Source organism: Lacerta agilis, chromosome 6 (assembly GCF_009819535.1).
Source record: "Lacerta agilis isolate rLacAgi1 chromosome 6, rLacAgi1.pri, whole genome shotgun sequence".
NCBI lineage: Eukaryota > Metazoa > Chordata > Lepidosauria > Squamata > Lacertidae > Lacerta > Lacerta agilis.
Window position 1 is genome coordinate 54224394 of NC_046317.1, and position 15571 is coordinate 54239964.

A 15571-nucleotide genomic window follows, 5' to 3' on the forward strand; every position below is an offset into this window, starting at 1 on the left:
GGTGCCTGTATGCATTGGACCTGTGCCAGCTCCAGTTACATTGCCATAAGTGGGAATTCTGCCTGTCCTCTTCTGACCAGGCATGGGTGTGCAATGAAAGCACATCCACAAGTGGACAGAGACAACAGCCAAATATATGCTGGCATTACGTTACCCATATCTCATTCTGAAGGATGAGAGAGAGAGAGAGAGAGAGAGAGAGAGAGAGAGAGTTATAAAAACCAGAAACACACAGGATTCATTTCCACACTAGTGAGATAAACTGCACAGAGACCCTTACTAGCATCTGAAAGATGATGCCTGTAACCGATTTTAAAGCAAAAAAAAATGCAAGCCCAAGTTTAGAGCAGCTGGATGCAGCTCCTTAATCTGAAAGTGGGCTCTCGTTTGAGCGTTTGAATATAGCATCTTTGATAAATGGCAGGCGGTATTAATGCATCACCACTCAAGAGACCTAGTTCTGCCAAGAAAACAGAGTGCTCTCTCCATCCCTGTTATGTCATGCATTAGCTGCCCCTTAAGAGGAGGAAACACCAATTTCCCTCCTTGCTCTGACAAACCCAAAGCCCTGGCAGCCCATCCAGCAAACATCATGAAACACACACTGTATCCGTTTTTGTTTTTGTTTTAATGTTACTGGCTACACAAAGCAGGCCTCGCTCACAGTGACTGAGAAGTGCTTGGAGGGGGTTACTCTCAGGTAAGGGTTGCAACCTTCATCTTTTAGCAGTGTACCCCACCCTCCTTCTCCTAGGTTGGGAGTTTTTGTTTGGATGACTGGTTTTAAGTCGCTTTGGGTGCCCTGAGCAAGATGAAGCAACTAAAAAAATTAATAAATAATCATAATTGCCAGGGATTTTAAGGCATGCTTTTTTTTCTTTTTTTTTCTTTTTTTGCCTCTTCCTTTACTTTATTTCTCCCCACTTCTTGTGTGTTACAGATGCCTCTCTCCAGCACAGCCTTGCAAAGGGAATGTCAACTTGCCCACCCTTATCTTGGAGCAAGCTAATGGGCATCCTTTATGGCCATCCTTTGCTGGCATTGGCTGCTGAGATCCCCCCCTCCTTTCCTCCCACTCTGCTTGCTTCCCAGAGTTGGATCCCCAACACTGATGGGATGTCAAAACCTATTGAGGGAGATAGACAAGCCTTGGGGGTGGGGGTGCCCATAGTACCTGGAGGCACAGCTTTGCCTCTCAGTACACCCCCCCCACCACCAAAAACAAAAAAGGCCCATACCCCCTTGGGCCATGAGAGCTGCTCAGCACAGGCACACAACCCCTTTAGCAGGCAGACTGCATGCCCAGCAGCAACACACGCACCCTGGCACGTTCAGCTCTGCCAGCCCAGGCAGGCTCAGTAGCATTCCCTGCACGCCACAGCAGGATGTCCATCCGAGGCAGAAAGGGAGGCGGTGTCAGGAGAGGGGCTGCAAGGCAAGCTACCCAGAGCTGCTGCCTCTCTTTCATCCCTCCCCCCCACTCCCCCCCCGCAAGGCGCCTGAAGCTGGAGATTCTTTGTCATTGCCCTGGCTCTCGCCAGCATCCTCCATGAAGCCCCGGCGCTGCGTGCCGCACCTGTCCGAGGCTGCCCGGCTGCCTGGGTGCGCGGCGCAACCAGGCTGCCGCTCTCGGAGGAGCCGGGGAGGCGGAACAAGGGAGAGACACTCACCGTGCAATGGCTCCGGGCGGCTCGCCTCCGGGTGGGCAGATTCCAAGCCATGGCGATGACCTGCTGCTGCTCGCTCCAAGCCAGGACCCTCGTCTCCTTCTCCTCCTCTCTTCTCCTCCTGCCCGGCTGGAGCAGAAGCCTTCCTTCGGATGGATCCCTCAATCGCGTCGCCCTCCTCTCCCGCTAGCCGCTCTTCACCATTTCTCTCCCCGCGGCCACCATTCATCACCAGGGCTCGCCAAGAGCGAGCAGAAGAGGGAAGAGCGAGGAGGAGATGATGATGATGCTGCTGCTGCCGCCGCCGCCGCTGCCGCCGAATCCGGCATCCTTCCCCAGGAGCCCGAGCTGGGCATGCTCCATGCGCTCTCCGGGGGGGATTTAAACGTCACGTGACGCCCGAGCTGTCATTTAGCGCAAGGAGTAAATAGTACCCGAGTGGGGGTTAACCCTTCCCTAGTCAAGAGGGAAAGGTGCTGCGTCAGCGGGGCGCACGCGACCCCCACCTACTCACCCCCGATCGTGCGCGCGCGCAGAGCTGGGTCTGGGTGGGTTGGGGGGCTCTGGGACGGGCGCGGCGAGTGTCTGGCGCATTGTTAGAGCCCTGGGGCTTGGGCGATGCGCACCCAAAAGTCCAGACATCTTTTGGAAATATGAGGTTAGCAATAGCAAGCAAATGCAGGCTCCGTGGTCTTTTTCTCCCCTCCTCCCCATTGCTTTCCAATCCCACCCCACCAAAACGAAGGACTCGAACCACGGACCACCGAGGGAGATCACTGTAGCAATGCAGCTGCAGTCCCTGGGCACACGCCATACATTTAAAGCGCGCGCACATACACACCCCAAAAATAGAATACTGGGAACTGTAGTTTTTGAAGGGTGCTGGGAACTGCATCTCTGTGGTGGGTAAACTACAGTGCCCAGGGCTGGGGGGGGGGGTGCTTTAAATTATACTGCATACACAGCCACAGTCTTTCTGCTTCTGTGTTCACACGCACCACCGATGCTCACCCTCTTTTCATTCACTCTCAGAAACTAAGGCATGGCTGCTCCGCTGCTCTCTTCCCTCTCTCCTCCTTCATATCTGGGGGTCTTGCTGCTTTCCTCCCTTCAAGTCCAGCCATGGCAGGGAGACAGAGACGCAGAATTAGATTCACGGGGCCCTGGCAAAGGCTCCTCCAAGGAGCAGGTCACATTAGCCGGTTCTTCCTGGCAGATGCTGCTGCGTCGTTTAGGGAGGAAGGCGGATTCAGCCATCTTTTCAATGCGCTCCACACAGGAGGGGCAGAAACCCAGTTTGGGGAGGGTAGTCTTCGTAAAGGAATTGCCCTCCTGTAGCTTTCCTTCACGACTGTCCCTGAAGATTTTCCGCAAAGGACTGTAGCACCATACAGTCCCCTTTCACTGATATGCGCGCGCACACACTGAATGAATGAGGCAGCTAAGAGTTGCATGCTCAATCCCCAAGTTGCAATCAAGGTATTCAGTCCAGAGAAACTAACCCCTGATCCCAGGAAAAGATAATGGGAGAACAGACAGTGCTGTATTACTGAGAGAAACCTGCTCCCAGCTCCGGAAATGGGCTGTGATGAACAAGGGGCATTGAGGGCACTTCGCAGCACAGGCTTCTGCCTGGTTACTCAGAAGTAACTCCTGCTCTATTCAATGGGACTTGAACAGAGGTAGGTATATATACACAGTGTATTAATTAAACCATTAACTTCCTGAGTCTCACATCCCCGCAAGGGCACCACTATTAACATCAGCTGTGAGGGTTTGTGTGGCACGTGGCACCTGTGTATTGTACACCCATGGGACAAATCGCAGTTGGGGAAGAGGGTACCCAGAAGGGTCCCACCTCCCTTACCTTTTGTGCCTCCTCTTTTAGCTACTTTCATTACAAGGCTATGAAGGGTGGCAACATCATATGGCTAAAATTCAGGTCAAGAATAGGGCTTGCAGATTGTTATTGCCTGGGGTGGGGGGAGATGGCCCTTTAAGCAAACACAGGGGAGTACTTTAATAGGAAGTATGGCATGCAGGAGTGATTAAAAGCCACCTCCAATAACAGCATAGTCTGGTCCAAATCAGCTATGAACACACTCACCCCTGCTGTTAAAAAGAAAACCATGAGAAATCTTGTTCACGGGTCTCCCATGTCAAGTCTAGTTTAACTCTCACAGTTCTCTGGCAACCCCCCACCCCACGCTGGCACTCCTCACAGAGAAGGTTGCACAATAGGATACTGTGCCAATATTTAGGACTCCCCAATTGCTTCGTTATAGCAAGGGGTTTAGGTAACTAAGTGAATTTAACAAGATTCTGTGTTTTCCTCACAACTTTATATTTTGGTAACGGAAGACCAGGGACTCTTCCAGCATGCAGGATTTAAGGTTGCGATCCTATTCGCCACTTATCTGGAAGTAAAGCCCCATTGAACTCAGCTGACCTGATTAGATCTGCATAGGCTTGCACCAGACATCCATTTGTAATGTGAATGTGAAACCTAACATTCAGTTGCCGCTTCAGGAGATATTTTGGTGAAATTTGAGCAGGGCCCCCTCACTGGACAGTCTCTTTAAGCAGGAAAAGCCAGAGCTTGGGTGTTCTGTACAATGTGATAAATATCCACCCTTTTTGAGTGGTGAGCCCTATACTGACTAGCTAGCAGGTCAATTTCATTTTAAAAACATTTTCCTGTGCTTTATATCCCACATAAACACTCACACATCAAGTATGTCGCGGTGCCCTTGGAGACCAGGGTTCAAATGTCAAGGGCTGGGGTGAGAGCCCAAGAGCTCAAGAACAACATCTATGGAAAATGCAATATGTAGCTGAGAAAGAAGAAGAGATACTTTATGATGTTGCCAGAGTAATTATCTACCAAGAAGAAAGTTTCAATCTGGAGAAGAAGTTACAACGAAGAATACTAAGTTTAAAACTGGACATGATGGAAATAATAGAAGCAGAAGAAGGAGCTGGAAAGGGTGGACTCTGGGGGGGGGGGCTGTGGGGGATGGGAAGGGAAAAGGTAAGGGTTGGGATGGACAGGAGGGGTGTGGGGTAAAGGATGAATATTTAAAGGGGATAAAAAAAAGGCTGACCACAGAACTCCGAAACCAGAGGGAAAACGGTGTATGAGAAATGGAAGAAACATTTAGGTATTTGATAAGATGTGATTTATTAATATTTGAAATTGGAATCAGAAGAGATATAGGCTACAGTATCAGAAGTTAAGTTAAGAGAGGATATAAGAAGTTGAGTTGGGTAATGTATAGTTTGATAAGAATAAGATTTGAGTTATGTTGATTATGATTGTAAGATTAAGATTAGGTGTGAGAAAGAAGATTCTACAAGGTTACAAAGTTACTAAAGAAGATTAGAAATGAACGCAGAAGAGAGGACGTGAGGAAGTCCCAAACTAAAGATTATAAATAGGATAAGGATGGATAAATAAGTGTTTTGTTTGTGTGTATTTTGTTTTGTAGTTTTTGTAGTGTTTGTATTTTGTGTATGTTCATTATTAAAATCCAATAAATTCTTATTTAAAAAAAACAAAACAAATGTCAAGGGCTGGAATACAGTTAAGCCTCTTAGAAAAGCCTCTAAAGAAAAGCTGTTGTTTATTTATCTATCTATATCTATATCTATATCTATATCTATATCTATATCTATATCTATATCTATATCTATATCTATATCTATATCTATATCTGTGGGGACACAGGTGGTGCTGTGGGTTAAACCACAGAGCCTAGGGCTTGCCGATCAGAAGGTTGGCGGTTCAAATCACCGCGACAGGGTGAGCTCCTGTTGCTCTGTCCCTGTTCCTGCCAACCTAGCAGTTCAAAAGCACGTCAAAGTGCAAGTAAATAGGTACCGCTCTGCCGGGAAGGTAAACGGCGTTTCTGTGCGCTGCTCTGGTTTGCCAGAAGCGGCTTAGTCATGCTGGCCACATGACCTGGAAGCTGTACGCCGGCTCCCTCAGCCAATAAAGTGAGATGAGCACTGCAACCGCAGAGTCGTCCACGACTGGACCTAATGGCCAGGGATCCCTTTACCTTTACTATATCATCTATAGACACACACACACACTTCGCTGCCTGAGACAAATGACAAGATAGCATCCTGCCCTGTCCCTCCAAACATGCACATACAGAAGACAACTGGGTTTTTCCACAGCAGTGGAGGGACAGCATTCTCTGCTGTACTGGAAGGCAGCAGGCTGGCCAAATTAACACAGGGCAGGTTGTAGGCACACTCAGGTATGTCGTGGAACACTTTATGGATGCTGTCCACCCCACTCCACCCCCCAGCACCTGCTGCCTGAGGCAACCACCTTACTCTGCCCAGTGCTTTTTCCTGGGGGTACTCAAGGGTACACAGCACCAGCACCTTTTTTCCTAGGAGAAAAGCATTGGTTAAAAGTGTGGCACTCACTGTAACAACTTCATGGTGAGTACCAGCACCTTTTTTCTAGAAGAAAAGCACTGACTCTGCCTAATATTGCAAGGCTGGCTGCCCAGCCTTGATTTGCAGCTCCTCTGTGGGTAAATTTGGTCTCAGACCACCAAGTGCATGTTTTCCAATAGGTATTACTGAAACATTAAGGGCCTTTTCCTTAATGGTTTTGGGGTTTGTTTGTTTGTTTGTTTGTTTGTTTGTTTGTTTGTTTGTTTGTTTGTCAGATGTATTCTGCAGCATGTCATTGATACATTAGTAGTGGACCATCCACACATCATGCCACACTGTTCGTTGTTTTGGCATCATTCCCCAATGTTATTGCATTATTGCCCCCCAGAGGGGCACCCTTTCATTACACTGCAAGAAAAGCAGGACAAAAATTAATCCTGAACATTTGCAATATAAAAAGTTTGAAGGATTTGAGCAGGATGTTATAGAGCATGCACCAACTACAAATGGAGTGTGACTGCCCTGAAACCTTTGCAGGCATAAACAGCATTGACAACAGGATTGTGCCTTGATACCATTATGAGCACAAATCATGAGGAATGTCCAAAGATGTCTGGAGGGGCTATGGGAAGAGCTGCAGTTTCAGTTACAGAGAGAGAGATCCTTCAGAATGGGTATCTTTCTGTGGCTGGCATCTAGCTGCTCTTTCTGAATGGCCAGAGTTGGCGCCACAGATGGTACCGGGTTGGGAGGGGTCACAGGAAGGAAAAATAACCACTCTTGAGCCTCTAATCCCCTCAAAGCTTTAGGGGATGATGGGAGTGGATTGGCTTTCACTGGAGGCTTTGCTCCATTGCGCCCCATATTGCCAAGCCACTCCCACACCGCAGATAGGATGCAGCCAGGAATTAACTCCCTCTCTGCCCACTTGGCTCTTAAACACAGCCAAAGCAAGCTTCGGCCAACCATGCTTGAGAGGAGGAGGAGGAGGAGGAGGAGAGAGAAACAGGCCTTGTTTTGCATGCTGCCAAAGGCTGCCAAAGGGGTCTTTAAAAAAAAAAAAAAGCACAGCTCTTCACTAAAAAAATTAGGACAGTCCCATTAAACACAATGGGCATCACTTAGTGCAAACTTCTTTACTCCAAAACAATCCAAACTGTGGCCCAGTTCATGTATAACATCAAGCTAAACCATTGCTCAGCACAAATATACAAATCTGTTGCTGCCCGAGACAAATGACAAAGTAGTATGCTGTCCTGGTGTTCACTCACAGTAAAAACCATAGCAGTGCTCTGCTCATCCCCTGATCCTGCTGCCACTGCAGTTTCCAAAGCTAGACCCCAGTTTGGCTTAGTACTAAAGTCTGAACCAAGGGTCATGGTTTGTTTCACTTCTGACAAACCATGAGCTGTGTAGCCAAGGTTTGCTCCTCCTGGTTATTTGCTTGAGGTTTGTCTGTAGGAAACAACCCATGATTCTGGGTTCAGACATATTGCTAAGCCTAACCATGGGTTAGCTCCAGGCAGCAACAGAACCAAGGAAACGAGCAAAGAGCCATACACATGCCTCTGTATTCGCACTTAGCCGTGGTTTGGGTTAGAGTTATGTGTGAACAGTTTTAGCAGCTGTGTTGGTTTGTCCCTTGTGAGGGTGGGGAAGGAACACAGAGGAAAATAGATATTTCTTCTTTATAATTTTGAGTTGTCCTTGTGTATCATCTAACCAAATAATGAAGGGAACTTTACTATATACATCAAGTGAAGGTAAATAACAGTTTTTGATCACATTGGTTAGAGCTGTTGAATGGATTCCAGTATGGGGTTAGGTTCTAAATCCAAGGAATTCATTCTGTTTTTAAGAACCTTTGGTTATGATAAATCAGGGGCTTGGATCCAAACTGAGCTGCAATCCTACATATACATTTACCTGGGAGCAAGTCCCATTTAACTCAATGGGACTTGCTTCTAGGTTGACATCGATAGCAGGTGTAGGGGACCTTTGGCTGCCAATATGTTGCTGAACTACAACTCCCATGCCCTCCATACCTGTTTTCTAGAGTAGTCATAGCAACGTAGTACATGTTAGTGATTGTGAGTGCAAAACTAAGAAAGAGTCACTATCAATTTATTCTGATACTCAGTGAGGTTCGGATATTGACTGGTGGAAGACCAGGGTTCAAATCCCCACTCAGCCATAAAGCTCACAGGGGGACCTTGGGCCAGTCACTACCTCCCAGCCTATCTTACCTCACATGGTTGTTGCACTAATGAAAGCGGGAAGGAACCATGTATTCATGCCACTTTGAGCTCTTTGAAGGAAAGGTGGCATAGATATAAGTGCAATAAAGGATAAGCTAAGAATCCAGAGTCATTTAATCTGGCATAAACAGAAAGACCTTAGACATACTCAAGAAAAGAGCAGCACATACTATACCGATTCTGCGCAATAAACACCGTAGCAAAAGTTGGTCGCTGAACACCTTCCACTCTAGACAAGTGACAGAAAGGCAATGACCCAACCACTCTTTTTGTATAAATTGTGAGCTTTGGCACCACCTTGTGGAAAATTACTTCACGTGTAGAGAGATCAAGAACATGAAGACACTACTCTGGAATGCAAACAAATGTATTTTATACTACTGCTCTGGAAACTGAACAAGGTCTTTTATAAGCTCTACAGAAGAACACATGAACTCCCTGACATGAAGCCAGCTGGCTCCGGGGAGGAATGTAGCAGCCAAAATAGGTTCCAGAAGGGAAGGCCATGGAGAATGCAGGCCGGACAAGATGTTAAAATGCATTTATCTTAATTCATACAGTGTATTTCTACACAAAGCACCCAACATGGTTAACCACAATAAAAATATGTGATCAAGCCTACCTATAACAAATAAGCCAGGGGTAGACAGTGAGATGTCCTCCAGCCACTGTGTACTACCACTCCCATCGTCCTTGGGACTGATGGGAATTGTAGTCCAAAACTTCTGGAGGGCACCATCTTGGCTCCCCTTGCAATAAGAAAAGACAGGACATGAACCCCATCAGTGCTAAAACACCAAACAGCACTGAATGAAGTAGGACCATCATCTTGGCTTATCCTAAAAATTAGCAACTAACTTACTTGATAAAAAAGATAGCTCCATTTGACATGGTGTCCATCTCCCAGCCTTTGGGCATCTCTGAAAAAAACAATGACAAAAGCAGGCATCAGTCAGTCATTAGAAGTGGGGAACTGTTTGTTTGGTGGGGGGCAGGGAGGCCCCCCATGTTAGTCACTATAGGGGTGGCATTATTGAGGAAGACCTATATATCTCTGGCCGACAGCATAGCAGTTCTACACACTGAGGGGCAAACTAAATGTTCTGCAAAAGATCCAGAGTTGGCTTTTTTTATTTTTCAAAAAGCAATTGATTTGGATCAAGTAGGTTTGCCATATTTCAACAGAGGACTCTTTCAAATAGAGGCCTGCCCTTGGTAAAAATAAGACACATGACAACCATGCCTTGGAAAAATCTATACAGGGTGGGATATAATGAGTCACCATAGAACAGCATCAGCTGTTGTTGGGGGGGGTGCGCTTGTTTTTTTTATTACTATTTCACCTCAAGTGTACTAGAATTTGTTGATATTTTTATTATTAAAAAAAACATTGTTGCTCTCCTGCTCCACCCCCAACACATACTAAAATCCCCCATTGGAATCTGAAATGGTGTTCCTGACTGGACCAAAAACTCAAATGTAGGCTGCCTGTCTTCAGGGCAGAGTGTTAGTTCAGGAAAGTCTTCTGTAGAATAATATTTGCAAAGGGTAGTATGGCTACGTTCCCCTCCCCCCACCCCCAACTTTCACAGTTTATATTCGAAAGGACAGCCACAGGTGAACCCTGGGGAAGGAGGGAGTGGGATCCTCGATGAAAGAGGCCTTCCTGTCTGACAACTCTTCTGCTTCCCAATTACAAACCTGATTTTCAGCTGTGTGGAATGTTGCTTCTCAGGAAATTTCACCTGAAACCGACCCATCTTTGTACTCTCCCCTCCCAAGTCACGTGCTGGCATTTGACTTTCAAAATGGTACACCGGAGTATCTCTTCTTATATTCTGCTCCCTTCGAAACCAGGAGCAGGGAACTTGTAGCTTTCCAGGTGTTGGTGGGGATAGCTTCCATTATCTCCGGCTGGGGCTTATGGGAATTACAGCCAAACAAGCTCTGAGACCATTTTGGCTGTGAGTCCTGGAAGACCTTTTCCCACCTGGCCTGGGTGGGCGGGGACTTGATTGACTCCAGCTGCAAAAGCTGAGGCTGCTAAACAGACCCTTGGGATGGGTACTGTTAAGAGTTTTGTTGGTGCTGTTATTGATATTACTCTTTTGTGTATCTATCTGCTAAGTGTACATAGCATTGTGCCACAAACTGTGGTTTCTCAAATGGGTATTGGGTTGTTGTTTTTATTTTGATTATATATTTTGTGGTTTTGCATTTTGGTTTTGTTCTGTGAGCCTCCCTGAGACCTCCGGGTATAGGGCGGTATATACTGTAAATTCAGCAACAAACAAATTCACTGCATGCAGACATTGGGGACTTTTTGAGACTGGGTGGTGCAGTGGTTCAGATATCAGATGAGGACTGAGGGGGACCCAGATTTAAAGCCCCACTCAGCCACAAAGCTCACTGGGCAATCTGAGGTCACTCGCTGTTCCTCAGCCAATATTTTACCTCAGAAGGTTGTTGTGAAGATAAAATGGGGGAGGGGCGGGGTGGGGAGAGAGAGAGAGAGAACCACAGGCACTATCCAGAGCTTCTTGCAAGGAATTCCAGAATGATTTTTATAATTCACTACTGCTGCTACTATTACTACTACTAATACCAGGAGGGAAAGGAAGCAGATGATAAAAATAAAATAAAATAGGAAGGCTTCTTACAATGTCATTCATTACAAAGTGCAGACTGTTAACAGGCAGGCCCCACAGCTTCTATGCTCCTCTCAGTCCACGTACAGGCAAGCAATATTTTTATTTGCAGCCAGCTTCACCTTACAGCACTCCACTCCCAAAAGCTGAACCCAATACACTCTAGTGTCTGTGTCTGTCTGATTCTGGATATTGCATGAGACTTTTAAAACGTTTGTCACTGAAGAGTATTTCAAAGGTCATGGAAACACTTGCGGATGGAATGTGCATTTTAACCATACTATCTGTCTTTCCTCAATACATTCAGCACTAAACAGCAAAGTTAATCTTTCTCAACAGAACTTTTAAAACTGGAAAAATCATGACATCGCTACAGAGAAAGTCCCTCTCCTGTGTCATCACCCTACTGCTTGCAGATTCTCCTCCCTCAAAGTAGAGTCTTTTACACCTGAATAATGGACATCTTTTCTTTGAAGGTGCTATGTACTTATGTCCTGATGCACCACACACAAAATAAAGCACATGTGTTATCATTGCATAAGCAAGTGACATTTACTGAACCAATGTTAATCCGTTTAGCCTTGGATTCCTAATATTTTCCAGCACCTCTCTGAAAGAAACATCAGAAACATCAGATACTATTCTAACACAAATAGTGTTGGCCAAGAGATACCAGTAATCTGTCAGTGAGAAGAAGGGAGGATAATTATCAACAGAAAAAGACAACTATTGCATTGGAAGTAATAGCATCTCCTTACCTGACCAAGTAAAATGGCCACTCTGGATGGGACAACCACTGCCTGGGTGTGTCCAGCAAGTAGATTTTGTTTCATCACTGCAAAGGGCAAAACAATCACACTTAGAAAGTTTAAGGATTATCACCATATTCAAGAAACATCCACAACCCAAGGGCCAAGAGTAATCCAAATTGCTACACTTGGGTATACAGGAGAGCATTCATAGTAGAGTAGTTTTAAGGCTGACTTTGCAGTGGCTACTAGAAGGAGAAACACAGCTGTACAGCTTAATAAAATGTGCCACATGTGGGCTCCCTGACTTTAAACTCTGGCACATTTGCCATACAAATGGTTAAGCCATACACTGGCAATCTGCTGTGTGTCAGGGGGGAGGAGAACATCACCCGAGTCACCTTAAAATGCCTGAAGGGCAAGGGAAAAGGTATCCAGTATACAAAGAGTGAACTCATGATGGAAGTGTGGGACCTTACATAGCAAAAATGGCATAATCTACACACAAGAGGGAACCTACCACAGGGAGAGTAATGGGGGTTAAGCATGCTTAGTGGGCACAGGTTGCTGATTTGACTGATGAAGAAAAGATGAAAAAATTGTGTGATGGTAGAATGGAATATCCTGGAAAAGAATTGAACAGACCATTCCATACTGCAACATTTTGGTGAAGTTTCCACTTGGAACAGTAATATTTAATTTAGATACTTTATAGATTCTGTATTCTCAGTAACCCTGACAACAAGCTTGCAAGGTGGATCAGCATTGTCATCCCTGTGTTGCAGACATCAGGGCAGAAGCTGAGAAAAAGTTGTTTGCCCAACGCCACCTAGTGATCTTGTGACAGAAACCAGATTTGAACTGGGGACTTCCTGGTTCACAGCTTAGTTCATGGGATGCCGTCTGGGAGACGAGAAACAGCAGCCTGAGAATCCTACAGCAACAGGTAAGGAACATTTCACAAGCTAGGCTAAGGACATTTTTAAATTTTCTTTTAGTATGAAATGCCGATGAACATCAGTGGTGCAGTACACAAAACAGGAAAGAGCCAACAGGTTCTCCCCAATGAAAGTTTTGTAGTCAGATCATATAAACAGAAATTCAAAATGCAGTTTAGAGTTGTAATCCTAAAAAAACATTTACAACCACATGCTTAGAATTGATTGAACTTGCTTCCAAGTGATTGCGCTGAGGATCAGGCTGCAAGTATTTGTGTTTCTTTTTGATAATTTTATTGTTCTATCTTTTTTGCAAACTTTTTGAGGGTTTCTACCAATAGGTGGTGTATACATTTTATGAAATGAAACTAAATAAATAAAGTGTCATTTGCCAAAGTGGCCTATGACCCCTTGCTCTGCGCGGTGACTTAAAACCCAGTCCTGCCCTTCTCTTGTGCAAACTGTTAGCATTCTTTCGGATTGTCTCTCCACAAACACACATGCCGTTCCCACTGAAGAGTTGGCCCAGAATTCTATGCACTGGCACCTGACAAAAACAGGGACTCCTCCAACCATCCACAGCTGCAGGAAAACCACAAACAACAACAGAGCAAGAACTGAACGTACTTGATAAAGAAGATTCTCCCGTCTCTGCAAACTCCATAAGTCCACCTGCCAGGCAGGTCGAGCCAGTCAATGTCCTCGGTGGCCATAAAGCCCTTTCCACTCACTGCAAAATCCACCAAGAACAGGGAAGAAAAAGAGCCAAAATTGCTCCCCTCTTTACCCCTGCACCCCTGCTTTCAGCAGGAAAGGACAGTGGCTGGGGTGCCTAGTCAAGAGAGCACAGATACCCAGCCCACCTGAGCCAGTCCCACCAGGATGCAGGCTGCCCAGCCCTTCCACAGAAACTCTTGTTTTGCTGCAAATAGCCCAGGAGGGAGGAAAAACACAGCGGCTGGTTAACCCTTCCAAGGCCCGCTTGTTGATCTTGCAACAAAAACCTGGAGCACCACAGGGTCCTCTCCAGCAGCAGCAAGGGCAGACATGCTAAAACTGCCTGACTGTTTGAGAAGGCAGTTTCTTTCCTCCACTGCCTACTCAGTCTAATTACCACAAATTAACTCTGGGTGAGGAGTGAGGGAGTTCTGCCTCGCTGCAAACTGAGCCCCGTGTCTGTGGTTCTCTCCTTCAAAAGCGGGAGGCATCTTCTGTCTCACCGTAGTCATCAATTAGAGCTTATTCACCAGGAAAGGTGGGGTTTGAGAACTTCCCCTCCATGGAGGGAGGGAGGGAGGGAGGGAGGGAGGAGGAAGAGGTCATAAATGCCTGCTTATCACCAGGGGCATGTGTTCCAAGCTCTTTTACCACAACCGGGAAGGGAGAATGACAGCCTCACTAGTGCACTTAATCCAGGAGAAGAAGAAACCTGACCACTAGTGGAGCAAGGCTGCTTTGCTGAAGCATCATCACAGATCACAGGTGTCTGCTCCCCTGTTTAGACTGGCACAAACCAGTTTGCCCAGAGCTACTGGAATATGGCACAGCTGTTGGGTGTGGGGGAAGATGTCCAGTAAACACACAGCATGGGGGTGTTTGTTTTTGTTTTGTTTCAAAATGATGCTTAATTGTAGGATTATAGCTCTGTAATAGACAGCCATGTGTTTAAGGTGTCATTCACACCATCCACTTAAAGCATGTGGCCTTCCCACAAGGAATATTGGAAACTCTAGTTTACTCCTCACAGAGCTATAATTTCCAGCACTCTTAGCAAACCACAGTTTCCAGGATTCTTTAGGGGAAAGTCATGTGCTTGAAACATGCTTTAAATATATGGTATGTGCTTCCAGACTGATGGCACCCAACACAACCCCTTCATTGCTCCTCTGCTGCTAAGGTACATGTGGAATTGCCATTACTGTAGTTGCCATTAATTCTCCACAATTCAGAGGCACAGTGCTGGCGTTTCTCGCTATGTTCCGTCCACACTAGTGAGCGCAGGATATCTGTGTGAGTGGCAAAGATCAGGCCATGTCCAGATTACATGTTTATTGGGCATTCATCCTGATATGTTTGCACAACGTTTGCAGGGAGGTTTACCACACTCAGCTCACCTGAACACATCATTTTAAAAATGCATTTAGAAATGTGTGCTAAATTACGTTTGCAATTAAGTACCATTACAGATTACCACAGAACCTTAAACATTTTTAAAGCATGTTTTACCAGAGTTCCCAGAATTCAGAAAAGAACACACACGCACACACCGCGTGCGCCCCATGGTTTCTTTCAATTTAATAGCTGTGCAACAGATAGAGCAGACTAGCAAGGGGCATTTTTTTCCAGTATGGAGGTGTAGCAATGGGGGAAGAACATCAATTGTTCAATTTCTGCCTGTACTGCTACTGTTGCAGGTTTCTAGAAGAAGAAATGAGTTACTCTAGATCAGGTGTTGTCAACCTGGTCCCTATCGCCCACCAGTGGGCGTTTCAGGATTCTAGGTGGGCGGTAGGGGGTTCTACAGCATAAGCTGAATCCTTCTTCCATTGAGCACAGGTGGACAGTAAGGAAAATTTTACCATCAAGAAAGATGCATTAGTGGGCGGTAGGTATAAAAAGGTTGACTACCCCTGCTCTAGATGCCAATGCCCAATGGCCATGACATGAGCAGTAGAAGTTAGAGTTGGGAGGGAGCACTGCTTAAGACCCATCCTCCTGACATCAACATTGCTGCTATTAAATCCCCCGACAGCATACAAATCAATCTGGCTAAGCTGATTCAAAAATACACACTCACACCCCGCTAACACACAAAAACAATTCTCACTACAGCCAACCAAAGACAACCAACCACACCCAAAGTCACACCCAACCTCTCTCACCACCAAGGAAATACAA

At 46.0% G+C, this 15571-nt stretch overlaps 1 protein-coding gene across 20 annotated transcripts in view; it reads right to left on the reverse strand.

Moving 5' to 3' along the window:
- Positions 1–13520, reverse strand: part of PLEKHA6 (pleckstrin homology domain containing A6) — a 198971-nt gene extending 185451 nt beyond the window's left edge. For 5 of the 20 annotated variants that reach the window (XM_033152762.1, XM_033152759.1, XM_033152764.1 and 2 more), the window contains exons 1-3: positions 13301–13513; positions 11745–11821; positions 9201–9258 (exon numbers count right to left, since the gene is read on the reverse strand). In XM_033152762.1, the coding sequence (XP_033008653.1) occupies positions 9201–9258; positions 11745–11821; positions 13301–13386 (221 nt within the window). In that variant the 5' untranslated portion in view covers positions 13387–13513. Of the gene's footprint in view, positions 1–1670; positions 1792–9200; positions 9259–11744; positions 11822–13300 lie in introns of those variants that run through there. The other 15 variants (XM_033152750.1, XM_033152749.1, XM_033152753.1 and 12 more) reach the window with 10 other exon arrangements.
- Positions 13521–15571: the final 2051 nt, after the last annotated feature.